The following is a 27,643-nucleotide window of genomic DNA, read 5'->3' as shown; positions in this document are numbered from 1 at the left end:
CAGGAATATAACAAACAAACCACTGAATTAGTTTATATGTCAATAACAAATAAAGACTTAGACAATGACAAGATACTTAGAGTTTCAGACTTCATTTGGATATGATATTTTGTGTATCTTAAGCTCAGACTCTTTTCCCCCCCCCCCCCCATTTCTGTCCAAGAAAGCTGAGTTACCACAAGTATGATTTTGCAGTTTATTATCCAGAAGGAGTTCTCTGATTTCCTTTACTATAATTTATTTACATTGCAAACATTCAGCTCTTCTGGGAATACAAGTTTGTACCCCCAGGAATTGTGTTTGCTAATTTACATCACATGAGAATTGTCTTTGCTAATTTACTGTGTATCTTTATGCAGAAGAAAAGAGAGAAGAGTGAGAACCATAAAGGACTGCTTCCTTAGAGCTGCTGTTGCCATAGAGCTGCTAACGAGGAAAAAAACTGCAGCATGGATTTCTTCTGCTCTTGAAGGTAAGATGAGGGCACAGCAAAGACTGTAGGAGGGGGAGGGGAGGGAGAGGGAGGGAGAAGAGGAAGAAAGTCTGTGTCCTTGCTGTCTAAAAAAGGAAATTCAGTGTCAGTGTTCATAAGCAGAACTGCTGGTGCAGAAGAACAAAGCTATCTCAGTTGTTTAGAGCAGCAAGAATGATGAGCAAGCAAGCTCACTCCCTTGCATTAAGGAGGAAATACTGCGAAGAAAGCAGGGAGAAGAGTGACTTTATCGTTTAGCAAATACTCACTGCTGCTTCCAGATAGCTGCTTATAGGTACTACTTTGGCATTAATATTGTTACCCTGGGTAAAGACAGCTGTGAAAAAAGTCAGTAGGTAGAAAAGCAAGAAGAAAAAGTGGCAGTAAAAAAATTCAGCATAATCTTCAGCTGATTAATTCTGTCTGTATTAAAATGTGTCAGTTGTTACATTCAGCTGTGCTGCGCTATGAAACCTTTCACAGTGCAAGTGAAATTGTTCCTTGTGGTAAGATTGTTAGGATAAATTGATCTGTTACCAACATTTTATCAATGATCTTTCATCCAAGTAGATGTCTTTTGAGTGAAAAAGTGTAATAAATAACTGAAAAGTAAATATTAGATATTCAAGAATACTGGCTACAGAACAGACATCAGACATGCGTTTTGCGGAATCTCTTTAACGGGGTGAGCTTTGTAGACTAAGACTCTTCATCATCATTGCAGAATTAGGTGCAGAACACTCATCCAAAAGCTGCTGCTGCTGTTTCTACATGTCTACCATGCTACATATTGCAGCTTTTTACTATTCTTCACCTGCTCCTTCTCTCAGTCTTTTGGCTCGCTCTGAGGTGACTGGACCAAAATGCCCTGCACAGCGGAAGGTTAGTGTTGCAGTCTTACATCAATTTAATGTACTTCTTCATTGACAAAAACAGGTAGCCAGAAACACAATATAGCTGACTGACAGGTTATTGTTTTGCAAATAGTATGTATATTCATTGTTTCCCGTTGATGGTGGCTAATATTTACAGTGGAAAAGAGAAGAGCTACACCAGTGCTAATACAGAAATGTCTTGGCTGATTAATTGTGTCCCATGTGTGAAGTGAAGCACAGATGCATTATAACCTTCGTATTGACACTATTCCTACGCTAGACTGTCAGGTACAATCAACAGATCTACCAACCTTGGAGAAAGTTTCAGAGGCATCTTGGTTGTTTTGTGATAAAAAAGGTAACTTAATTGGAAACTAAACAAAGCAGAAGAGTTGTTTATAAATCTACTGATCTGTCCATACGTTTGTGCTGAACTCTGAAGGAAAAGCAATCTCATAGTTTATGCTTTTTTTTCCTGCTTCTTCCATCTGGTTTATATTGTGGGAATGGTCAAGAGAGTAAGGAAGTGTGGCAAAACATTACCCTGAACACTCTAATCTCCGCATTTGGGCCAGGAATAAAACTGTTGTGGTTAATGCCAGGACCTGCACTGATTCCCCAAACTTTCCAAAACATAAGGGGGTGTACTGATGGTTGATGCTGTCCGTAATTACCTTTTCTGCTTGTAAGGAGGTGTTGCATTGCTCAGTGTCCATCTCAGCCTCTTCCAAGTAGTATTAGTTTTCTACACCATAGGCTTTGGCTGAGTGCTCTAAGGCCTGATTTTAGAAATGCTGAATACCTGCAATACTATTTAAAGTTAATGGGAACACAGGCTTCTCAGCATAATTTAAAATCAGGCCTCAGCACTCAAACAAGAGATTTTAGTTTAACAGTCATGAGACTGCTTACGTGATTAGTTTGAATTCTAGATACATTATGGAACTGATTTTTTTTTCCTCCAAAACTTTTTATTGCCAATATTTGCTTGATTCCAGGGAAGCTGAGCTATGACCCATTATATCCCTTGATTTTTATTAATTTTGTTAGCATTACGACTCTTTTACTTAATATACAGCTAGTAGAACAGCTGGCAAATATGAATGAAGAGAATTCGGCTATAATAGTTTTACTTCTCTGTGATGCTTCATGACATTAATCTTTTTTCTATTGGATTGAATAGCAGTGAATTCTGCTGTCATGCTTAAGGATTAGAAAAAAAAAATAAAACAACATTCCTTTGTTGTTTAAATTTCTTTACGTGCATCTGGTGGATTTTTCAATGTACTGAACTATAGTGTCTTGGGCATGTAAGTCAGTCTTTCTTTAAACATGCTATAGCTCCCCCTACTCTGTTGATGAGCATTACGTTCACCCCTTGAAATCAACAATTGTCCATTCTTGTCTGCCGCAACTGTTTGAGTTTTTTGTTGTAATCTAACTTTCAGTTAAAAATTCATTTTCCCTTGATAAAAGGTACATCCTCATTCGTTCTCTGCCTTAATCAGTTTTGCCTGTTCACTCCCTTGTCTTTTGTTCACAAAGATATTTTCTTTTCAAGCCAAGAGATCTGTTAGCGCTCCTGTAGTAAGTACATCCAGTGGAAGATGGAGAGTCATCCACTGAATTCATACAGTGACTTCTCATAAAAGATATTTTGGGTTCACACTCTTCAGTTTTAAAACAAATATACTTCTTTGGCATGACTCTGAATTCTGTGGGGAATTCTGATTCTCTGTGACTCACTTTGAACTAAAACAGCAAGGGAAATACTTTTCTGTGTGAAACAAGGAGTTTAATGCCTGCTCTTCAACCCACAAGCCAGCACTATCAGTATTCATGGCAGAAGAGAAAAGAATCGCTAACAGGTTTATAATTCCTATTACTTCATACTGGTAGGAGTTACTCCTTTGGAACTTACATTTAGGTTTTCATTGAGCAGCAGATTGAAAACAGTTCAGTAACAACAGCAATACTAGCATTCATTGTAGCAAGTTGCCTTACCCAGTTAGGAAAACCTTCACGCTTTCCTCCTTAAAGCAGCCTTCCTCTTATTTTAGAATGCAATAGAACCACTGCATTATTAATTATATTATACCAAATGAACTCCACTTAAAGCTTCATTAAAACTGTGGAAGCTGAATTATACTAATGTAGCCATGTAAACACAGCAGAATTAGAAGTCAAGTGTGAGTAGCTAGTCACAGAATAGAAAATATCTATCCCTACTGTTTGGGGTTTTTTATTATCTGAGGAATTTGTACATTGGATTTGGTACAGTTCTGTCTATATGACAATGGTCACGCAGTGTTGTTATTTCTAATTGTCTAGACAGAGTCATTTTATTCTCAGAGCTGATATTCCTAAATTGGGACCAATTAGCTTGCTGGCTGAGAGACCTGAGAAAACAAGGGAAGAAATTGTTTCTTACATCATATCAAATGACAGTGTTCTTTCTCCCCATTTTCTGTTGTCAGGTGCTTGCACATCTCTCTCCCTTGGCTAGTTACACTATGTGAGCACAGCATTACAGGATGATTGGAATTGCCGACTATGATTAAAAGGTCAAGTCTGAACTATAGCAAAAATCCAGTAGTATTACATGGATAAATCCATATTCCATGGTAAAGATGAGGAATTTTTTATATGTCAGTTAAAATACATATTTTATCTCATTGTCACAGATGGAATGAACAAGAGAGAGAGCACATTAAATCCAGACAGCTGTAGAATGGCCATCAGGTGGCTCTGCATCTCAGCAGTATCATCAACAGAGGTTTGATTCAGACATATTTTCACACCCCAGGCTCTTAGTTCCACTTATCTGTATCAGAAGGATTCAACTTTTCTGCTGCAGGACTGGCTATTATTTTTTATATTCATGAAATTAGGGCATTATTTCTACACCTTGCTCATAATAAGTAACTGGCAAATTTTTTATGCTCTATTGATAGAGCTTCATATTTAAAACAGATTGCACAGACGTGGTGGTTTTATCTACAGTGTTACTGGCCCAGAAGAAACGCTGAGTGTTAAGCCTGCTAAACCTTTCCCGGCAATCACAAACCACTAATTGGTAGAGCATAAAACCTTGTGGCAAAAAATCTGCCATCTGCTGGCCAAGGAAAAAGGTTCTTGTTAAGCGATGCACTGGATGCAGCGCTGCACCGCGGTTCCCCCAATAGGAGAAATTGGTCTTTTTGCAGAGCTGTTCAGCAGCAGATCTCAAACAGGCTTGGTCAGTAGCTTTCTGACAGTATATTTTTCCATCATAAAGTGCTGGTTTGTTATAATTAAAACTTTCTGTGGGAACACATCAATGAGAAATTGAAGTGTTCTGTTCTAAAAATATCAGAACATTCTGTTCCAAGTTTTTAGACTGTAACACTTTGATTTTTATTCAAAATGGTTAAAAACCCATTTTTTATTTCATAAAACCAAGAAGTCAAAATTGAAATTGTCATCTTTGTATTAAACATTAATGAATCCTCACATCATAACTATAGCACACTGTAAATTCAAGGCAGTCAAGAACTTAGGAGTCTTGGCTTTTATTACCCTGCTCTGACCACTCAGTCTATGTCTCACTGCTTGTGGTCATGTATGTATGCTCAGTGGGGAGAATATGTCTAGAGTGTGACTATCTTTTCATTCAGATGAGGGAGATCGGAGATGGGAAGAAATCTTTGTTTTCCTCATCTTTGCATCTTCTTTTATTGTAATTTTCCATTAATTATATTTACTATATGTTACAGTAATTTAAAGAAGAGCTGTTTTCAGCTTGTACTCAAAATAATACACATAATACATAATACATTATAATGTTTTAATAATACAGCATACACAAAGAGTTCCCAGTTACAACCAAAATCATAGCAGTCAATATTCAGAAAAAAAGAAAAGAAGCAAACAACTAGAGATAACTCTCAAGGATTCCTTTGCCTAGCTTTGTCTAGCTTTGTAAGTTTAGTACTTGTCATGAGCTAAAAAGAAAAGATTGAATTTGCATTTCATCCTGCAAGGAAAGGAAAGAAATGAAAGAAAAAAATGCAAAATTTGATTAGTGATACATCCAGGAGTTATCATTTATTTTCAGAAAGGAAGTATGTACAGCTGTTCTGATCATATATCATCAGTCATGACAGAAAATTATCTATCTATCTATCTATTATATCATATGCCTGTATGGTGGCAAATTACACTATGTTAAAAAAAGAAAGTTTAAATGCGCATAACTAGGCTGAATTTATACACACAGGGACAGTTCCTGATTTTGGACTTCATGACTTTTAAAATATCATTTTAATGTATGTTTTAATGCAGTCATTAAAAAAATGAAGAAAAAGAAACTGCACATGCAAAATCGTAGTGATCCCAGTTCATGTCTTTTTTTTTTTTTTTGCTCCTTGCCCATGGAGCAAAACCTTCATCCACTTCTCTATCCCATTTGCTCTGTTCCCATTTTTGCCACTAAGTTGCTGTTTTCTTTTGTTCTGTTCACACCATCCATATTGTTCCGCTCTGCCTCTGTCTTTTCCACTTCTGTGTCTTCTGACCTTTCCTTGTAGCTATTTTCTCTTTCAAGATCCCACTGGATCTTTTGTGCCAAAACCTTTCAATCCTGTTGATCCTTCTCTTTTGCATTCTCTAAGTGGTCTTCATCTGTCTAATTCTTCCTAACCAGTGAGGTGATGAGAATAGAAGCATAGTACACAAAAGAAGGACACATTCCCAGCTGTTGAGTATATAGTCTTGATGCCATAGCAATCCCAGCAGTGGGATGAACAATTTCAGAGAATATATTTTCTGTCTCTGTGGATTTTTTGGAGGATACTTAGACTGTGCTTTCAAGGAATGTGGTCTTTTGCAACAAAATCAGTGAAGTGTTACCATTTGTAGCACCTTCCGGTTTCAGTAACTTTTTACAGGACCAAATAGTGGTTCAAACTGGATCTAGTGTTAAAGTATTTATTTATAGGTGGGGTTGTTTTGTTTGGTTTTTGGTTTGGTTTGGGTTTTTGGAGGGGTGTATTTTTTTTTTCTTGGGGGTTAGGGGGAATGTCAGCTGTATAAATCATTGGATCCATAAAAAGAAAACATATTTTAAGTTGCCAGAAATACTTGGTAGGTTTTAGCTAATGTATCCCACCAAAAACTCAACCTTTGGAAGATATCCAGAGTAGAAAATTCAATCCATTCTCTAAATTATGCATAACCTATGGAAGAAGGCAGACAAATTGTAGGCAACTCAAGTGTTTGCAATTTTTTCATCTGTCATATTTGTGCACCTCTGCCACATGAAAATCTGTCAATCACAGTGCTTCTGCGGTGTAGTTAGCATAATGTTCATAGGGAATAAAAGAGCTACATTATTCGGGATTCTCCCAGTTGTCCCTAGTTATATCATTCAACAGAACAACTGCTAGTGATAGAGTGGTGGTAATACTAATCTGTTTAAAGAAACTGACAGGTAAAACAAGTTCACTTGTTTTATTTTGTTCTTTAAAAGCTTCACTCCAGTAAATTAGAGAAATATTATTTCAGATATCTAAGAAAGGCATCCTTGGCTTGCTTTTGTCTTACCCATATTTGATTGAGAGTCTTCATGTAATCTCCAAAATATTATGACAGTTTTAAACATGATACAGTAGATTTGATTCACTTTGTGCTTATAGCAATTTGAGGCAGATATAGTTTTAACTCCTGTAGCCAAAGGCTACTGACTTGCCTGGTGCCTTCACTAGACTGGTTCTGAAGCATTGGTGCCATTGCCTGATTTACATCTTTGCAAATATTTGCAAATACAGAGTATTGCCGTATGGTCCTAGGTCCCCAGAAGAGCTGGTGACCTACTTGAGTACCTTAGCTAACAGAATAGGAGCTTTTGCCTCTTCACATTTTAAACATTTCAAAAGGCCTTTTTTTTTTTTTACTTTTTCTATGTACAATTTCTGAAAAGGATACTACAGTGTTTGAATTATAGTAAAGCATCTGAGAGATCAAGGTCTTTCATTTCATTTTGGGAAGGTGTTGAATTTTCTGTGGCTGGATTGCTGTTTTCTACAGCAGAAGGCAAGAGAGCCTCATTTGTGAATTCTCTGGGAAAGCCAGAAGGAGCTGGAATGTCCATAATTTCTTTCCATGGTTTTCCAGGGCATCTGGGGAGAGGAGATTCTGGGTGATCTGGCAACCCATTAAATGAAGAAGTATCCAGAAGAATTAGTGGTTCTGCAGGTGTACTGGTTTCCTTTCTTGCAACCCCTGGGTTTACTATCTCTGATGCTGTTTCAGCACTGGATGATGGGAGGGTTTTGTTTTGGTTAAAACCACTTTCATTGGACTCCTCAGAAGATTTGTGGTTTGGATGTTTATGTTTACGATTTTTACTGTGTTTTTTATGCCCACACCCATGACCAGTTCTGTGTCTACAACCATTTTGATGCCTATGCCTTCTGTCAGACTCATGATCCTTTTTCTGCCCATGTTCATGCCCATGTTTATGCTTGTGTTTATGCTCAGGTTTGCCTTCACCTTCTGGTTCCTGGCCACCATCTTCTCTTGTTTCTTTATCAGGTCTTTGCTCATCTTCTCTTGTTTCTTTATCAGGTCTTTGCTTTTCTTCTTCATTTTTATCAGAGCATGAAATTTCATTTGGCTGATTTAGCATAACAAGACTTCGGAAAGGTGTGAATCCAGGAGGCCTTCTTAGTAATACAGCCTAGAAAACATTGCAATAATAGACTTATTTCTTACATAAACAAGAATGATAGTTTCAGATTCAAGAGATTCAGAAGCTGGGGCATTGCAGTACATGAATCATTTAGCAGAAATATGTTATATTTTTAAAGTAAGCTAAATAATAATTTTTTCTGTCCGTGATAAGCATAGAAACATAAACATCCTCCTGAATAACTGCAGAGTATTTTAGCAGTTATATGTTAAAAGAAAAACTTAAGTATCATAGAATCATAGAATAGTTATGGTTGGAAAGGACCTTAAGATCATCAAATTTCAACCCCCCTCCACACATTAAACTATGTCGCCCAAGGTTCTGTCCAACCTGGCCTTAAACGCCTCCAGGGTTGGAGCATTCACAACTTCCTTGGGCAACCCCTTCCAGTGCCTCACCACCCTCACTGTGAAGAACTTCTTCCTTACATCTAACCTAAAGTTCCCCTGTTTAAGTTTAAACCCATTACCCCTTGTCCTACCACTAGAGTCCCTAATGAAGAGTCCCTCCCCAGCATCCTTGTAGGCCCCCTTCAGATACTGGAAGGCTGCTATAAGGTCTCCACGCAGCCTTCTCTTCTCCAGGCTGAATAGCCCCAACTTTCTCAGCCTGTTTCACTGAAACTTTGCCATTTTAACATGGGAATGGTACTGTAGAGAGGAAAATGTGTACTGGTTTTAATTTATGAACAATATAATTGATTTCTAAGACTAAATATCCCTGCACTTGTTAGAATACAACACTCCAATGTATAAAACCAATTTGTGTTGAAGACAAACACGTATCTGAGTACTCAATACCAGAATGCACAAAAGATCTGGGTTTTTTTGTTATATGAAATGTAACTATTCAGTTTTTTGTTTCTAGATTTGACATAAGCATCTTGTAAGACCGCTTAGAAACAATACATGTAGGTTAAAGTTGATAATATGAAATATTCAGTTATTGAGTAATCTCTATTTCCCATCTCTGTTGAACTAGAAGACAGAGACTGAATGCATGGTGTGCAGTCACTGTCCAACATGGGTTTAATTTCTCTCCACCGAAGTGTCTCTAGCTGCAAATCAGAGTTGTTTGTGATGGAGCTAAACTTGAAAGTTGATATGGATATTGTAGCGAAAACAAAGACGAGAGACATTTATTGTTGATACATAATGAAACAATAGGTAGTTACGAAGATGCTGAGCACAGTGAAGTTACTGATTATGAATGCAAGTTAATCAATCTCACTTTATTCAGAGTATCTTCTTCACTGGGGAGAATGGGAGTCCCTGCATTTATCAAAAACCTGCAATCATCAGAACTACAAAAGTTCTGATAATAAAAGAGATTTAAATTTCATTCTGAAATTTTCAAAGTGACCCATGTTCAGGGCTAGTTAATTGCGGAGCTGGGCAGGAAGGAAACATAAAGATCTTCCTGCAGAGATTGACAACCCATGGCAGGAGATGCACTACTCATATGAAAAGATTTGCAGATGCTTTTGAAATCCGTGAGGAATAATCACTGCATTGCCAAATATATTTTTGTCTCAATTTTTAAGCCTCATATAAATTGTAATTTAAAGGAGCTGCTGGGGCTTGATAGTTCGGAGCTTAACTGATAATGCAAAGGAGTAGTTGAAATGCAGAATGATAGAATTTCTTTCTGTCCTGTTGCCTTTATACTTCCATAGTCACTGGCTTATCCACTGTCTCACCTGTCATGAGACTGACTCCAATGTAACAAGTTGCTGAGGTTAGAGGTTGAGAGGGAGGAGTGCAGCGTTACTGAGGTTGTTAAAAGAACAATGTGTTCCTTTATATTTCGTACAAAGTCTGGGTTAATTTGGAATGGATAAAGAATTTAATGACTGCCTTGGTTCTATGCTCTACTTATGATGATGGGTAATGAAAAGGCATCATACCATTGACCGTTCTTTGGAGCAGTTAACCTGGGGAAAGATTTTATTCTCCCATGGGATCACATGAATTTGTGCTTCACATGACAATGGTACCTGTTGACAAAACCAAACCAAACACATTAAGGCAACAAAATATCAGACACAAATGGAGAGAACTGTGCCAGGAAAAAAAAAAAAAACAAAAAACAAAAAAAAAAAAACCACCAAAAAACAACCCAACAAAAACAAACATTATTTTTTAATAATACTCTTAAATACAAATGTGCTTTATGAAATATCTGTGAAAACCATCTTAGTAATGGAGAGTTCTTTACTGGGACACATCACTGCTTAGCTTTTAGAGGTTACAGAATACCTGTGTGAACATTTAAATTTAACTTCAGATTGAAGATTGGATCTTGAAAAATTGGATTTTTCATCTCCAGCACTTTTGGAGCACTGATTGTTTAATCTTCATGATATTCCTAAGAAATACAGTTTGTTGGTGCTATTTCTCCCTCTAAAAAAATTGGGAAGTTGAAGTAGAACAGCATTTTTTTCTATTCAGAGCCTGCTGCAGCAATGGATTTTAAATTCTCACAGGTGAATACTGCTCATTTAATGGGAAAAGAGAGGGGAAATAAAGCCTCTCTTGCCCAACCAAATCCCTTGCCAATGGTTTCTGGCCCTATCAACATTACTTTCCAGTGTCTGGAACACATTTTCCTGGCATCAGCAGTATGTGCTCCTGAAACATCATTCCTTTGCACACCAGTAACGTTCTATTTTCATGTTGTCCTTAGCTGTGAGTCATAGAATCATAGAAAGGTTTGGGTTGAAAGGGACCTTAAAGCTCATCTAGTTCCAATCCCTCTGCCATGGACCGGGACACCTTCCACTAGACCAGGTTGCTCAAAGCCACATCCAGCCTGGCCTTGAACACTGCCAGGGATGGGGCAGCCACAGCTTCTCTGGGCAACCTGTGCCAGTGTCTCACCACCCTCACGGTGAAGATTTTTTACTGATACCTAATCTAAATCTCCCCTCTTTCAGTTTAAAGCAATTCCCTTTTGTACTGTCACTACATACCCTTGTAAAAAGTCCCTCTCCAGCTTATTTGTAGGTCCCCTTTAGGTACTAGAAGACTGTTACAACTTTTTCAGCCTGTCTCTGTAGGAGAGCTACTCCAGCCCCCAGATCATCTTTGTGGTCCTCTCTGGACTTGCACTATCAGGTCCATGTCCTTTTTATGTTGGGACACGTGGGGTCTCATGAGTGTGGAGTAGAGGGGGAGAATCACCTGCCTCGGCCTGTTGGCCATGCTCCTTCTAATACAGTCCAGCATACTGGTTGGCTTTCTGGGCTGCGAGTGCACACTGCTGGCTCATGTTGAGCTTCTCATCAACCAGTACCCCCAAGTCTTCTCCTCAGGGCTGCTCTAAAGCCCACAGAGTCAGGAGTATTGTAGCTCTTTCCTTTCACAGCAGTCTCTTTCCTCCCTTTCCTTGGCTCATTATTATCAGAATAAAGTTACTTTTGCTTTGCTGTAAGCATTGATCCTGCAGTTGGAGTGACTCAGTGTCACTCAGTTTCAGATTCATTTTTTATTAACATTGACACCTCCTTGGGTTACAAACAATGAAACAAAAGTTTACTGAAAGAGTTAACAGAACTCAAGGTGTGATTTTACTTAAGTGTTTGTAAGTTCTAATGCAAATGAATTTGTCCATGAGGAATATTACAGTTGGCAATATCATCATTACTTACACTGTCTGATGTGGCTTCACAGTCTTCATTAATTTTTTCAAATTCTGACTTTGAGCAGTTTGTCTTCCGGACTGCAAATGTTAAATGGTATTTTTGTCCTGCAACCACCTGGAAAATTAACAAGAAGACTTTCTGTGGTAAAAGCATTTTATTGAAAAGGGTTCACAGGAAATTTTTCTGCAAGCTTATACTCCTTAATTCTACAAGTCCAGACCATTAGGACGACATATGTTAAGAACAATATAAAAATATCTGGCAGCAAAGTTATCTGCTTCTAATCAACTTATTTATTTACTCTAACTCCCATTCTCAAAAATTCCAGCACTGAAATTGAAAGAAACAGAAAGGTCACAATAATATTAGCCCCAGAGTTTTGGTTTTGTTGTATTTGATGCCCATAGCAATTTCATTAATAACAAATGAAATTATTAGAGATACGTCTGTAGAGAGCTAGATATGATGTAAGAAAAGTGGAATGTGAGTAAAATGAAGTGCGTGATGAACAGGCTCAGTTGAAAACGAACGTATTTGCCAAATGCATTAAGGAGAGAAACTGCATGGGTTCAAGAATGTGCCTAGTACGAGTTCTCCTAGTATTTTTTTACAGAGCCCAAGATAACATATCTTGCTTCAGAGATAGCAGGCAAAGCATGAAATTCTGTCTCTTTTAAGTCTATTTTTAAAGTGTATGCATGCTAATATCAGCCATCATATGAAAAGTGAGAAAGAAGAAAAAGATTTGAAAGAAGAAAAAAGGTTTAAAAAAAGAAAAAGCACTGATATTATTAGTAAGATACGTGAGCTATTGAGAAAAACTCTGGTGCGCTTTTACTGCCTTCTCCACTGGTACCCTCATACTCAGAAGTTGTTACCAAAGTATTTTCTGAACTACTCCAGTGTCTTATTTCCAATTCTGTCTTAAACCTCTGTTTTGATACGTTGGGAGTGTAAACAAGGCAAATACTGACCAATATTATCCTCCTAATTCCTTCTTGTTCTTTACCCAGCTGTATTTATCTTTACGTCTTAAGTTATGCGCAGATATTCTGAATCTAGCTGGAGTATTATTAGTAGCAGAATCAGTATATAAATTAGCATATTTCTCAGGGAAATTGTGAAGCCACATTTCTTGGAGCTTAGAATAGGGTTGACAGTGTCTAAAATAACATACAGAGTATCGGTGTGGTGATCACGTGGATAATTTCATCTAGTCATTCTTTTTTTTTACTTTAAAAGTCAAAGGTATGTTAAAAGAGGCTGGTTAAAAGTGGGGTAGGTATACAGAAATCAGATACCCTGAATCAATCATCTCTCCATGCTTTTAAAATCATGGTGATAAAAAAAAAAAAAAAAAGGAAAAAATCAAGAGATGGGAGGTTTTTACTTCACTTCTGAATTCAATCCAAGAGAGATAAAACTTAGCAAGGAAATTGCATGGATATTTCAGTTACCACATATTACCGTATGAATGATAATATGTGTAAAACATTATTTAGAGAAAAGATTATTTACAGAAAAACATTATTTGAAATAGAAATACAAACTTTAGCTAACATTCAGCTCAGACCAATAACACTGCCATGTCTGTTCCTCGTCTCTATGGTATATCCCAACCTGAACTGTCGCTGCTTCTATTTCTCCACTTTTGTAGTAGAAATCATCATTGCTTTCTGAATTATACTTCTCCATGGAAACCTTCAGTAGTTCCTTCAGTTCTGGGCTGTCTTTTGGGACAGTCTTCGGACAACCAGTTTGAGTGGCAGGAATTACTGTCTCTTCAACTGAAAGAAACCAACAGATTTCAGATCTAAGGAACAAAAAATTCAATGTAGATAAAGGCTGGGAAAAAAAGCTATAAACCCCTGCCTTCTGGAACACTTCATATTTGACTCTATCAAACGAAACCAAAGTATCTTTGAGTTTTATATGATCAACATGATCATCTTTGTTATCTAAAAGAGGACTGCATCAGCACCTGGTGTCACATTGAACAGTTTACTCACAGAAACAAGAATGGTGTGTACCAATTGTGGGTGGCTAGCAAACAACAGAGAGAGAACATCATGCATATGGGAAGACCTGACTCAGGTGAAACAAGAGGTGTATGTTATTGGCAATGAACGAGTGCATGGGAAGAATGTCATTATGATCTCTTGAAGAAAAACAAGTTTGAATGGGTGAGAATACAGCACTTACTACATGGAGTAGTACTGTATACCCTGTTGTAAAGCTCAAGCTGTGATAACCTGTCCCCAAATAGATGGTTGGAGGAAAAAGTAACAATAAGAAGGCCATTTGGGAGTTTGACTGCAATGAACTTATAAATTCTAAGAAATTTATTCACTGGGGAAAAAAAAAAGCCTCTAACATAACAAACATAAATATAGCTATGAAATAGAAAAAGAACAATGGTAGCATCAATAGGTGAATTACCAATTTTGGACAAAATCTTAAAGTCTGCAGGTCCTTTCCCTTTCAAAAGATTGGCGTTCTTTGGAACATTATTTAAATGATATTAACTTGCTTGTCATTGTGGTGGAAAAGAAATTAATTCTTGTAGGACAGTTATACTCTTTGAGTTTGTTAATCTCCAAGTGAGAGTCAGCAACCAGCTCCGTGTCATAGAAATAGGGCAGTATACAAATGATAAATGTAACTTTTAGCTGCATAAGAAGTACTTGCAGGAAGTGAAAAGTCTGTGGTCATTTTTCAGTAAGAGGCAGTGCTTTTCTGGTCCCATCAGAATTACTTTCTTGTTATTATCTGTTTTCATCTCTTGTATTTTTACTTTGTCTTTCTTTTTACAATTGGAAAAAAAAATTGAAAACTGAAGAACTTGGAAAATTGATAGTGACTATGACATACCTGGAAGCTTGCACTGGCTTGCAATATCCACAATCACTGCCTGAAGACTTTGATATGCTTTGGCATCACATATACCTACACGCTAGAGTAAAAAACACAAAACAGCTTGTTATTTAGAAATAATGAACAAGCTCATGTCGTAAGTGAGCATACTGTTAAGTCAAGCATACTAATAATAATTCCTTCCTTCCTCCAATATACTGGGAGGAAGAAGCCTGAAAGGCAGTCTGCAGAGCCAACAAATGATTAGGGTTCAAAAGGACCACTCAGGGAAAATAAAACCATAAAAGAGAAGCTAAATGGACTACTCGTATGTGTTCATTACAGAAGGAAACAGGGAGGTTTACAAGCCAGAATCCTGTTTTATGGAGAACTCACTGGAATTTTTCTCTCAAACAGTGAAGACCGAAAAGAAGATTGTGCAATTAACATATCAAACATTAATAAGTTTCTTGTATTTACTCAGGTGTTCTAAAGAAACCCTGGTAGATGACTTGCTTAAAATTGTCGTGGTATCTTAGAGCTGGAAGAAAGCAGATATTGATCCAGTTCTTTTTTAAAAAGGTTATAAACCCATAAAACTGATGTCTGTACCTTTCCAGTGATTAGAAATAGTAATACAGAAAGAACTAGGGGGCATGAATACATCAAGGAGCGACTCAGGTTTCTGTAGTAAACAGAAGTAATATTCTGCAGATTTATCAAAGTTCTTCAAAAGCATCAGGAAAAGTGGATAAATAGACCTGTTGATAAAGTATATGTAGATTTTAAAAAAGGTTTCAGTGAAGTCTCTTATCAGAGACTCTAAAAGAAACTGTAGAATAAGATCTTAGGGCTATGACAGATACTATTTTCAAACCATCTATAAAAAAATCTGCTTAGTTCTCCATTTAGAAAAAATAATAAAAAATAATGTCAAAGCTTATTGTCCAGGTTAAAGAGAATGACATTATGCTCCACTGAAGTAATTCTATGGTTCACACACATGTTGGATACAGGGTGCTCCTGGTATCCTCCCATTTCAAAATGAATAGTACAGAGCTAAATAAAGGTATGAAACAATTTCCATGGAATTTGGTCATTCCAACGTATGGAATATTCTTGGAATAGATATTCTAATAATACCTGCTGATGATCTATTAGCAAGGCTTTTTAGCAATTCAGGGGATAAACGATAAAAATCTAATCCCACTAACCCTGTGTGATCAAAGCAGTATGTGAATGAGGTAGCACTCCTGCATTAGGTGAGGTGACAGAATCCATTACCTCTAGGTGACAGGTTGTGAAATTCAGGCTTAAGCAGCTAAGTAACTTGCTTAAGGTTTAAGGGCAAGTGTGGATAATGAAAAGATTTGCTTCAGCTAGTCTGATACTCACTCTTCTATTATGTACCAGTGTTGTCATTCTTTCCTTTTTTGATCAATGCTTCTGAAGCATGCCAAAGCATTCTTGAGACATCCAAGGAGTAATTTTTGAGCAAGAGAGGCTCTTGAATGTAACACTCAACGGTGCACTTCCACAAAAGCTGAAACAGATGTGAGTTGGGACTCCTCTGGTTCCTCCCCTCCCATTTACCACCACTGTTCATTACTATTCTGTGTTCCTGCCCTCTATGTTGTTTTTGCAGAAACATTTTTCTGACTCCTGGGAGGGAGTTAATTCTGTTCCAGATCAGAGGAAGTACCTGGTTTTGCAGTACTGTTTAGCAGTCTAGTGTATGTATGTTTGTTAACAAATGTCTTTTGAAGCTCTCTTATTTGGACAATGGTAGGGGTAAAGTGATAATTCAGCTACTTACTTTTCTTTGAAAATATGTCTTAAGTTGGAAAAATAGTGCAAATTTTAATTATCAGGTTTGGGATTATACCTGAGTAACTCCTTGAATATAGAATCATAGAATAGTTAGGGTTGGAAAGGACCTTAAGATCATCTAGTTCCAAACCCCCTGCCATGAGAAGGGACGCCACACACTAAACTATGTCACCCAAGGCTCTGTCCAACCTGGACTTGAACACCGCCAGGGTTGGAGCATTCACAACTTCCTTGGGCAACCCCTTCCAGTGCCTCACCACCCTCACTGTAAAGAGCTTCCTTATATCTAATCTAAACTTCCCCTGTTTAAGTTTAAACCCATTACCCCTTGACCCCAGTCCCTAATGAAGAGTCCCTCCCCAACATCCTTATAGGCCCCCTTCAGATACTGGAAGGCTGCTATGAGGTCTCCACGCAGCCTTCTCTTCTCCAGGCTGAATAACCCCAACTTTCTCAGCCTGTCTTCATACGGGAGGTGCTCCAGCCCTCTTATCATCCTCGTGGCCCTCCTCCGGACTTGCTCCAGCAGCTCCATGTCCTTTTTATGTTGAGGACACCAGAACTGTACACAATACTCCAAGTGAGGTCTCACAAGAGCAGAGTAGAGGGGCAGGATCACCTCCTTCGACCTGCTGGTCACACTTCTTTTTGTAGCGCAGGGTATGGTTGGCTTTCTGGGCTGCAAGCGCACACTGAAGCTGGCTCATGTCAAGTTTCTCATCAACCACCACCCCCAAGTCCCTCTCTGCAGGGCTGCTCTGAATCTGCTCTGAATATCTGGATAGGAGATTCTCAAGGGATGTATTATCTGGGTGAGACTCTTTAGATTCTGTAGAGTAATCTGTAAGCATTTCAGTGGTCATCTTAGTAACCAATTCAGGAGAAGACAGATGTTTTAATTGCATAATTAGACACTTATCGACAAGCCTGGATTTAAACTTCATTCACAAAGCGAAGCAAGACTATAAATATTTTCTTGAGCCAGATATCAATGATTATTTGTTAATATGATGTTTTCTTGATTGATGGATTTTGAAGATTACTTACACCTCTGGAAGTGGTTTTGCACTCTGGAGTTAAATCTTGAAATTGGTCTTTGGAGCAATTAGTCTCCTCAATTTCATATTTAATTGCATAATTCCATCCAGCTACCGTCTAGAACAGATATTTTGGAGATACATCATGTAAACCAATACAAACTTGGAACTTAAACTATTAAATGTGATTAGCAAAGAAAGCAAAACAACTTTTCTAGTGCCTTCCATCCATCAAATCACCTTTTAGTCACTGACCCATAGAGTATTCATGGAAAGCAAAGAAAAACCCCAAACTTGTTCTTGTGATACAAAAAGTAAACTAAGTCATGCATACACTAGAAGCACACTTTGTATTTAGATTCCACTTCTCCTGGCAAGCCTGCAGCCTCATAATGGTTGGTTTCTTGTGCTTTCCTCCAAAGTATCTGTTACTCATTACTCTCAGTGACAGGAAGCTGGTCTAGATAGATGACTATACTAATACAGCTCGGCAAGGCCTATGTTCCTTAGCATGGGATATAGTAAAACAGTATCTGAATAATGTAGCTTTATACTGCTGACATCATGTGTTATTGACTGTCCTGCATTTATCATCTACCTGTAATTCTGTTTGCCTAGGGCTTTACCTTCCCCTGCCCACTGGTTTGTCCAGATTTGTGGCCTTTTTTTTCATTTTCTTTCCTGGAAGTGATTCAGTTTTCCTTACTGTGGCTACTGCTGCTCACCCATGAAATCTCTCCATGTCACAGTGGTGGGCTAAAAAGGGGAAATAAGAATCAAATATAGGAAGTTTCCATCTCAGCTCAATTAAAGTGGAGGACTCTGACTACTCTCTGTTGGCCAGAAGTGACATGATGGTTCTCTTTCCAGCTGCTGGATTGTAGTCTGTCTGTGACATTTTATCATGTGGCTTAAATGTTGTGCAATCTTGTCCTTCAGCTAAGAGGATCATTGCCATCAGTAAATAGTGAAAGGACAGTCTGAATTAAATCATGGGTCAAATTGATATGAGACCAGAAATGCTTCTTGGCCAAGTAAATACATACACATACAAAGAAAAGGGTCTATATTTGTTGTTAGGTTATATACTGGTTAAAAACATACAGAAACTCTGCTTTCTAGCAACAATCACACTAATCCAAGGGAAAGCCTTTCACAGGGAAATAATTATTGCTTGGAATACCAGATGACACAGAATTTCTGCAACTTGAGAGTCATTTCTTGCAAAGCAGATATTCCTGTGTGAAGAAATCTTTCAGCAAGTGGCATGTTGGCATTTTGTTTTTCTTACCCAATTTTCTATATGGGTTTTACTTGTCCTATAGTGTATAGCAGCTGCTGACATATGAGTCCTAATGCATTGCAAAAACATAGATGCCTGCTGCTGTTTGAGAGGCTGAAGAGTATGTGAGACATCTGTGCAGGCTGGCAGTTTTGGCACAGCACCTAGGAGAGATCTGCTCCTGCTGGAGCTTCAGGGAGAGGCCAAGTAGAATACCCAAGAGTCTTGAAGATGGTACAAGATGCCTGTGTCATCAGTGAATGCAAATAAACTGGGGCTGAGCACTGGTTAGATAGAACTGCAGATAAAGAAGAAGTACGTTTACTATCAGTTGAAAGCTCTGAAAATCCAGTAGGTAACGATTTAGGATTTCTTGTAAATTAAGAGAATTATTTACAGGGTCTACTTTATATGTATTTTATACATTTTTATTATGAATTATAAGCTAACTTAAAAATCAGAAATATGTACATGAAACCATCAGGGTCTGGAGTTTTGTGGGTTTTTTTCAGTAAAATTTAGAGAAAAATGATACACAAACCTGTCTTTTAGCTTCTTTTATTTCCACAAGCTTAAAAAGGGCAGGTTCAGCACTGTGCTTGTTAAACTTCTGAATGGCTTGTTTCAGAATTTCTGACACTACTGAACTGTCACTTGATATAGGATGAAAGCATCCAAGACATGTAGCCTGAGTAAGTGTTATCTTTGGCATATCTGGAAAAGAAACAAAACAAAAGACTTCATGTAAAACAGTCTCAGGTTTTAATTTTTCCTATGTGGGAATGAGATAAAAGGTTCAATGAGCTAGAACATTTTCTGTATTTAATTGGGATGAGCAAACCCCACATTTCAGTTTCAGGGCCTGCAGAGACATTCACTGCGTTATGTTTTTGTTTGTTGTGGTGGGAGGCATCCATGACATTAGGATCTAGGCATGGTTTCAGCAGCAAAGTTCATTCAGAGGAGTGGGTGAGGTCAGGAGTCATTGAATCTGTGAATCTGACACCATTAAGGAAGGGTCATCCCTCATTCAGTCAGGCTAGAGCCACTGGAGGCTACAACTAACGAGTTGTTTTTTCAGATTCTTCAAAGCTCAGCCGCTGTGGGCAGCCGCTTACTGACCTCACCATGTTTCAGGGTGGGGTCTTTGGCGGGTGTGTTTTGGCTCACCCATGTGAACTGCTCAGATTGAGCTCCTTCGGGAACGTAGTTGAACTATTTTACTGCTGTGCTGTTTGAACCTCCTGCTAGTCACTGTGGCTGCCCGTTACCACTTGGTGTTACCTTCAGGATTAACCAGCTGGATTGTCTGTGGATAGACAAGCTTGATGGGGATGCTCAAACTTCTGTTTCCTACTCCTAATCCTATTAACTCTCTTTCCTTTCTAGTAATCATGGACTGGATTTTCATAAATTAATTTTATAGTTCAGTACATAAATTAATTTCATGATTCAGTGAGCTTGAGAATGAAAGTGGGACAATATGTGGTCTCTATGGAATTGAAGTAAAATTTGTGTGCCTGATCCTCAGCTGGCATAAACTGGCTTTAATGGAGTTAAGCCAGCTTCCACCAGCCAGGAAAACAGTCCAGAGTAAGTATGATCAAACTGTTTCACCAAGAGGACTGAACCGTATGGTACCTGACATAGTGGGGAAATCCCTCACCAGATAGGGTCTATTGTTTCACTCTTTCTGTTTTAATCCTTCAGGTTTGATTTCTCTCCTCTGTGCATTGTGAGTATCTCAGTGTAAGCAATACTATTTAGTCTTAGCTCTCCAAGGGGTACTTGAGTAAAGGCCTGCCCTTCGTATTTTTACCATCACTTATCTTGACTAACAAATATATATGTTACAGAAAAATGTGACCGTGTTTCCAGGGAGGAATCACAAAGTAGATAATAAAACATAAAGTGACTACCGTCACTATGGTACCAACATGTTCATAAATGCTGAACGAACGTGTATTTTTTTTTCCAGAATTGCTATGACTTGCTAAGAGGAGATGAGCTGCTTAAGCTGAATAGATAATTCAATTATGTATATTTTATTTTTCTAAGCAAAGATTCAAATGTAAATTCCCTTCCCATGCATTCTCTGTGGGATTCACACACCTTCTACTGACAACTAGATGTCACCATTGCCCTACAAATGCGTCTAAACCAAGCAGTGTTTATTCAGTAGCAGAACATGGAGTTTGTGCCTACTGCAGTTCCTAGAACGACACTGGCTGTAGGTATAGACATTTAAGCTTTAAACAAGATAATTAGGAACAAAAACCCCCAAAGATAAGCTGCAAAGATCTCAGAAATCTGTAGTTAATATGCATTTAAGCTCCCAGCTACCAGTTTAAAACTAGCTTGGATATGTCTTACATGAACACTGGGCATAACCACAAAGAGATCTCAGTTGCAAAGCTTTAAAGCACTGATGTCTTTCTAATACAGAAAATTACTATGTGGACAAAGTCATATATGAATGTCTTATAGGCAAGAAATGTAGTACTGCTTATTGTTAAGGTCTAAAAGATATCGCAGTCTCTCATACATAATTATATCACTGCTAGATTTTTATTTTGTAAATTAATTTTTTCTTTTTTTTTCTTGGGGTAAATGCTCTTTTAGTACACAAACATAAATAATTAGTAATATTTAGTTTGGAGAAAATTAAGATACAATTTTGTCATATGGTTTTTTTTCTAATAATTTCTGGTGCAATTTTATACTTGAGTAAGTAAGGACAGAAAATTAAAGTGTGAGAAGTGGTGTCTAGTCTCTAAGTTACTGATATGTTTTGATCTTAAGCAAATTCATTGTAACTTGCTATAATTCCAGTGTTTGAAGAAACCTACTACACATGCATGTGCTGGTTTTCATTACCTTGGACAGACACTGACAGTGCTTCACTGACTTAGTTTATATGTGTATAATTGTGAAGTGAAATTTTGTCTTTAACATGTAGTTGCTTAAGGAAGATTATTTATAAATGTCTGAATAGAACAATAAGGAGCTCTTTAAAATTACCTCAAAGTCTCAGTATTATGTGTTTCCCATTCTTATTTGTCAATGTACTTGTTGAATGCTGCCCCAAATAGTTCCATACCTGGAAAGATTTTGCAGTCTTGTGAAACATTACTTGTTTTTTCAGCATTATTCATGTGAACTTGAGCTGTGCATTCTCCTGTTTTCTGCAAAAACATATGATAGCATTGGGCTTAAACTTGCTGAAGAAAAAGGCAATGCTATTTATTCCTTGCAAATTGAGTTTGGGAAACAAGTTCGTATGTACACTTGCAGTAATGTCTAATTTGCTGGTTTGTTACCCAAAAAGGAATAGTTTTGTTTGTGAGGAGAGGAGGGGATGAACTGAGCAGATAGTTTGAAAGATTGCTTTGTATCATGATTAATGCATGTTAATTAACTAAAGAATTTAGTCGGAATAATGGAACTGAACACATCCTCATAAATGAAGTCTGTATAAATTTTGTATTGACCTCATTTCCACACTGCTAGGACAAGATATGCAGCAATGACCACGGCATTTCACATTGATTCAAATGATATCACGACCATCCATTTTTTTGCATTGTGTACTGTGGGAAATAACAGTGCCTTCCACTGGATATGTGCAGTGATCCTGCCCACTGTGCATGCCCCAACTGTATCTCTTCTAGGTGCCCTCTAGTAGCACGAGCCAGACATGCTTTACACTGATAAAAGTCTTCTGGTAGATTTTCTGCCATAGTGGCTTCCATGTCAGTACCTTTGTTAGTGCAGATCTGAAGTCAGTTTGGTTGTACAGGTTTCCATTATACATAATTAACAGGAAGTTTTACAGCCCTCACACTCTCCATGTATCTTATGTTGAATTTATTCTGAACCTTCCTATTGGAGCACTGGAATGTTCCCTTCTGTACATATTCAGGATTATAACAGTAAACTCATTTTATAATGGTTAACTTTAGAGTTGTAAACATTTCTGTACTGTACTTTAATCCTTTCAAAAGCAACACAGCTAAAAAAAGCTAAATTCTCTGCTGTATTTTTCCCCAAGCAACTGCAATCCTGGTCATTATGGTGATGTTTCTGTACGGAGGACTTTTAAAGAGAACAGATACTTACAGCATCTGCAGATACTTTGTAATCACAGTCTTGCCAGAGTTTGTTTTCCTCAGCGGCACAAGTGGTTTCTCGTATTTGATATTTCACATGGAATTGAGCGTCAGGACCCGCCTGCATAAAAATATGCATATCATTGTTTGTGTAGTGATAGATCAGGTGAAAAGATAAGAGCTTCAAAAGGTAAATACTATCCATTTTATAGTACTGTCTCAGATTAGCTTCTGGTCTCCATACAAGGTCTCCCAAGTCTTTGTAATTCAACAATTAACTTATCTAATTATACTAACGAGCCCTTACCTACAAAGGTAGGTAATATGTTGACACAATAGATGAAGTATGCTCAGCCACCTTCATTTTAACTTATAGTACCAAGATTTTTAAAACCAGAAATAAGTAGTTACGTTCATTCTCATATTGTGAATGCTCCACCGCTGGCCAGGTTGGACAGAGCCATGTGTGACATGTCCCTGCCCATGGCTGGGGGGTTGGAACTAGATGATCTTAAGGTCCTTTCCAACCCTAACTATGGTTCTATGAAATGTACTCCAAATAAGCAAATTTGGGTTGCTGCTCGAATAGTTAGCATAATTACCAGCTTGGACTGTGCTCCTGTCTGACTCCTTCACTCTCACTCTTGGCCTTCTCCTATATCTGTCTACTTTCCTTCTGAACAACTCTATAGGCAGTCCAGAAACAGCAGTCAGCAACCCCCAGGCAGTCTGGCAGTGCCCAAACTGCCTTTACACTATGGTAACAGGGTACTTCAGCTGCCTTGCCTACTCGGTGGAAAGGTGCGAGGAGGTCATATGCTCTGGAGACAGCCTTTGGCAGTGCCTGCAGTTTTCCTCTAGCTGTTAAAGGCTATGAGGATAGATTATATGGGGAAATATATGATGGTATTTCATCCATAAGACAAAATACAGACAAAGCATTAAGTGAAGTTTGGCCTGGCCTGTGGAAGTGTTTCTGATGTTGGCAAATCAGCAGGGGCAGTTTCTCCTTGACATAAACTGAGTAGTGAGACTGTGCCTACAGGTAGCATTAACACGCTGAAAGGTTTGTGGTTAATCCTCTAGAGGAGATATAAAGACAGAAGTTACTAATCTTTTACAGCCACTAAAGCTGCTCTGCCAAAGTGCCTTTTCAAGTACAAACACAGGCAGTTGCTGGACTTTAACACTGGTTACCCTCAAATGATACTGCTGGAGAATTAAATTATAATTCTTGCCTTAGTGGTACCAAGAACGTGAAGCTGAACTGATGCAGGTGGAACATACTGGATTTACACTTGTGTAGACACAGGACTAGATTCTGTGTTCTCTCAATTTCTGTCATGTATTGCTACAAATACAAAGAGGTGTAGAGGTACCTGATACAATGGTTGAGAGTTGTAAAACAGGATAAAGGAGTCTCTAAAAATGTAAGGGACTTAATCCTCAGCAGGTATAAATTAACATTTATGGAGCTGCATCAGATTATACTACTGGGGATGTGGACTTAAAAAGAGCCAAATTCTGTTTTCTGATACAGTGTTCCAAGTCTGCAGCAAATCAACTCAGTGAGTAAATGAAAGAAGTGAGAGGAGACATTGTTTCTGTATTTGTTGTTGGTCTATTTCCTTATTATAAAGAATAGCTATGCCTTTAACTGGAGCAGGTTCAGTCTTTCACCAGTCAGCTTTTATGTTTTATTACCTTATCAATAATGAATGTACATGAATATGTAATACTCAGCTATTTAATTAATGTATTCAACATAGTGAGACTAACGATGAGCAAAGTCTATACTCTTTTTAGAAAAAGAATAACGAATATGAGGAAATTATTGCAGATTCCTTTTTTTTTTTTTACTTAACATCATCATCAGTTCAATGATTCAAAGTAATAATTGATTTCCACCTCAGCTCTTTTAAGAAAAGGAAAGATGGATATCTAGAGAAAGATAAATAATAATTGCAATAAATATGTATTCTTAAAAATAGAACATTGTTTAAGATAAAATACTGGAACTAATATCTGTCTTTTGGGACTATCAGCAAAAGGAAGGTGACATTACAGCTCTGATATAAAGAGGTTTGCATTTGGCTGTTGTTAAAGATGTGTCTGGGTCAGTGACAGTGAACTGAAGACAGTGGGACTATTCATTTGTTTAATATTAGTTGCATAAGGGGCTTGCCGGATTTTAGTCTTTGTCACTACATGATAAAACATGATAAAATCTCCCCAGTTTGAAAACAGGAAAACCAGAAGGTAGGTGCCACAGGATATAAGTAGTTTACTCTAAAGAGTTTAACAATTTATGTCCCCTTTTTAGGTAAAAATGTCTTGTGATTTTGTGGTGCAAAATATTCTCTCTGACACTGGGTTTCTTGTGTTTTACTTCTGAAAACCCAATCCAGTAGAAAAAAATGCTAATGTTGTTTTGAAGTAAAGTAATGCTTGTCATTATTATGGTAATATCATCTTTGTATGCCTCTCAGAAGTAAATACTCTTTTGTTAGACTAACATATGCAGAAGGACTCCAGGCAAAGGATCATGTTTCATTCTTTTTTCTTCTGTAATTTTAGCTGTCACCCTATTTATCTAAAATACCACCTAGTGCTTTTAGATAGATCTGTGATTTGAGACTCACAGTATTGCCAAATTTTATGAGGTCTTTCTTTTTCATTTGTGCTACCAGTTCTTCCCAAGTCAAGATAATATTCACAATTTTTAGAAAATATGGTTTTGTCATTGATTGACAACCTTCCTGATAATGGAAGGGGAAAGAATTCCCAACAGAGAAAGGAGAATTGAGAGTGGACTAGTAAGACACACTGTGTTAGTGGTAGAAATGTTCTATTCTTTAGTCCCTGCATTAATAAGCAGTTCACCAGCGTAGTTCTGTTGATGAGAACATAATATACATTCCTTGTCACAGTAGTGAGTATCTTACTGTGCAAGTAATTTCTTTGATTTTTTTAAAATGTTCTGGAATATGCTTTGCTGTCATGCTTACCTACTGATGAACAAGAGAGTGAGAATCTGATTCAGAGTGCATAAACATTTCAAGCCTCCTTTTTTTTTCTTTCAAAGTCTACTTACAGTTTTCTTGGCTTCCATCACCATGTATAGAGCAAATTGATTACCAGTTGCTCTGTCTCCATTGTATTTCTTCAGTGCTGCGTCGACAGCTTTAAAGACATCAGGATCGTCACAGTCTGAAAACTCAAATGGAAGAGGTGTGGCTCTGCTAGAGAAAAAACTACAACAGAGTGCTAGTACAATAAAATAGATCATAATTAGATTTAAAAAGCCCCCCTGAACTAGAAGGCTGTTTAAAAACCAAATGGAAAAGGAATGCTTGACAGGGTTTTAGTCACCTCTTCTGTTTTTCAGGAGCTACAGCTAAGCAAACAGAATGAGTGGGTTGCTGGGGTTGGTTGGTTTTCATCCTACCCATATGTTTATACTGCAAATAAACTTCTGCGTTTATCTAAATAAACTTTGTGTGGTCACCAGAATGACACTAAGGCTATCCACCTGCCATCAAGATAACAGGCTAAATGGCTGCAGCTGGGGACAGGATTAAACTAAGTAGGATGGCCCCTGGGCAAAAGAGAAAGCAGAATGTTTGTAGGTTTCTAGCTTCTTAACATCTAAACTGCTACTGAGAATCTATTTTTGAAGGTTTAAATAAAACATGCAAGAAGGTCACAGTGGCAATGAAGTTCTGGTTCTGGACAACAACTCTGTAAATTTTATAGATCTGTTTAGTGTTCAGACTGCAGTAGTTCTGAGAAGTCAGAACATATTTGAAAAAAGCCTTTGGACAGATGCATATCATTATCACGCAACTCTTCAATAACACTTGATAAACCTTGTCTTTCACGCTACTATTGGAAGTGTCCGTCTTTGCCACCATATGGCGACTACCTTTGGACCATGGATTAGTTAGTCTTTAGAATGTTTTGTTATCATTACAGATAGGGAAAGTGATGCCTAAGAACAAGGGATTAAGTAATGTTGCCTGTGTCTGTCAGAGCCAGAATTAGAGCTGGCTGGGAACATCTGGTGCTTATGTCCAGTGTTGAGCACCAAATAGTTTTGCTTTAAATCCACAAACACTTTAGGATTGCCTCAGCTCCGGTATTCTAGTTGTTTCTTGCTGTATTTGGTTTGCATGGCAAGGTTTTGATAGCAGGGGGTTCACATGTGGCTTTTGTGAGAAGCTGCTAGAAGTTTCCCCCATGTCCAATAGAGCCAATGCCAGCCAGCTCCAAGGTGGAGCTGCTGCTGGCCAAGGCTGAGCCAATCAGCAAGTGGTAGTGCCTCTGGAATAACACATTAAGAAGGCGGGGGGGGAAGCTGCACAATGGTAACTTCAGCTGGGGAAGGGAGTGAAAATATGAGAGAGAAACAGCCCTGCAGACACCAAGGTCAGTGAGGAAGAAGAAGGAGGCGCTCCAGGTGCTGGAGCAGAGAAACCCCTGCAGTCCATGGGGTGGCCCATAGTGAAGAGGCTGTCCCCCTGCAGCCCATGGAGGTCCATGGTGGAGCTGGGAGATGGCTAAAGGAGGCTGTGACCTTGTGGGAAGCCTGCGCTGGAGCAGGCTCCTGGCAGGACCTGTGACCCCATGGAGAGAGGAGCCCACACTGGAGCAGGTTTGCTGCAGGACTTGTGACCTTGCAGGGGCCCGCACTGGAGCAGTCTGTTCCTGAAGGACTGTACCCTGTGGAAGTAACCCGCACTGAGCAGCTCATGAAGAACTGCAGCCCATGGGAAGGACTCACAGTGGAGAAATTAGTGGAGGATTGTTGCC

General features: G+C 38.2%; 1 protein-coding gene across 1 annotated transcript; it reads right to left on the bottom strand.

Moving 5' to 3' along the window:
* Window positions 1–7,324: 7,324 nt before the first annotated feature.
* Window positions 7,325–26,164, bottom strand: KNG1 (kininogen 1). Its single transcript, XM_010010649.1, has 10 exons — window positions 25,926–26,164; window positions 22,842–22,952; window positions 21,823–21,907; window positions 19,264–19,436; window positions 17,451–17,558; window positions 14,592–14,673; window positions 13,341–13,507; window positions 11,727–11,834; window positions 9,984–10,073; window positions 7,325–8,065 (listed from the first exon to the last, which is right to left on the bottom strand). The coding sequence occupies exons 1-10, from the start codon at window positions 26,118–26,120 to the stop codon at window positions 7,325–7,327; spliced, it is 1,860 nt and encodes a 619-aa protein (XP_010008951.1). The 5' UTR covers window positions 26,121–26,164.
* Window positions 26,165–27,643: the final 1,479 nt, after the last annotated feature.

The sequence above is a fragment of the Nestor notabilis genome, unplaced genomic scaffold (genome assembly GCF_000696875.1).
Source record: "Nestor notabilis isolate BGI_N333 unplaced genomic scaffold, ASM69687v1 scaffold2603, whole genome shotgun sequence".
In the NCBI taxonomy this organism is placed as follows: Eukaryota; Metazoa; Chordata; class Aves; order Psittaciformes; family Psittacidae; genus Nestor; species Nestor notabilis.
Note: the sequence above shows the minus strand (reverse complement) of the source record. Positions and strands in the feature narration are given on the sequence as shown.

Coding starts and splice junctions, on each gene's coding strand:
- KNG1 (XM_010010649.1), bottom strand. CDS start 26,120: ATGATCTATTTTATTGTACTAGCACTCTGTTGTAGTTTTTTCTCTAGC. Junction 13,508..14,591: donor AAGCCAGTGCAAGCTTCCAG/GTATGTCATAGT, acceptor GGTTTCTTTCAG/TTGAAGAGACAGTAATTCCT. Junction 11,835..13,340: donor TAGAAGCAGCGACAGTTCAG/GTTGGGATATAC, acceptor TTAATTTTCCAG/GTGGTTGCAGGACAAAAATA.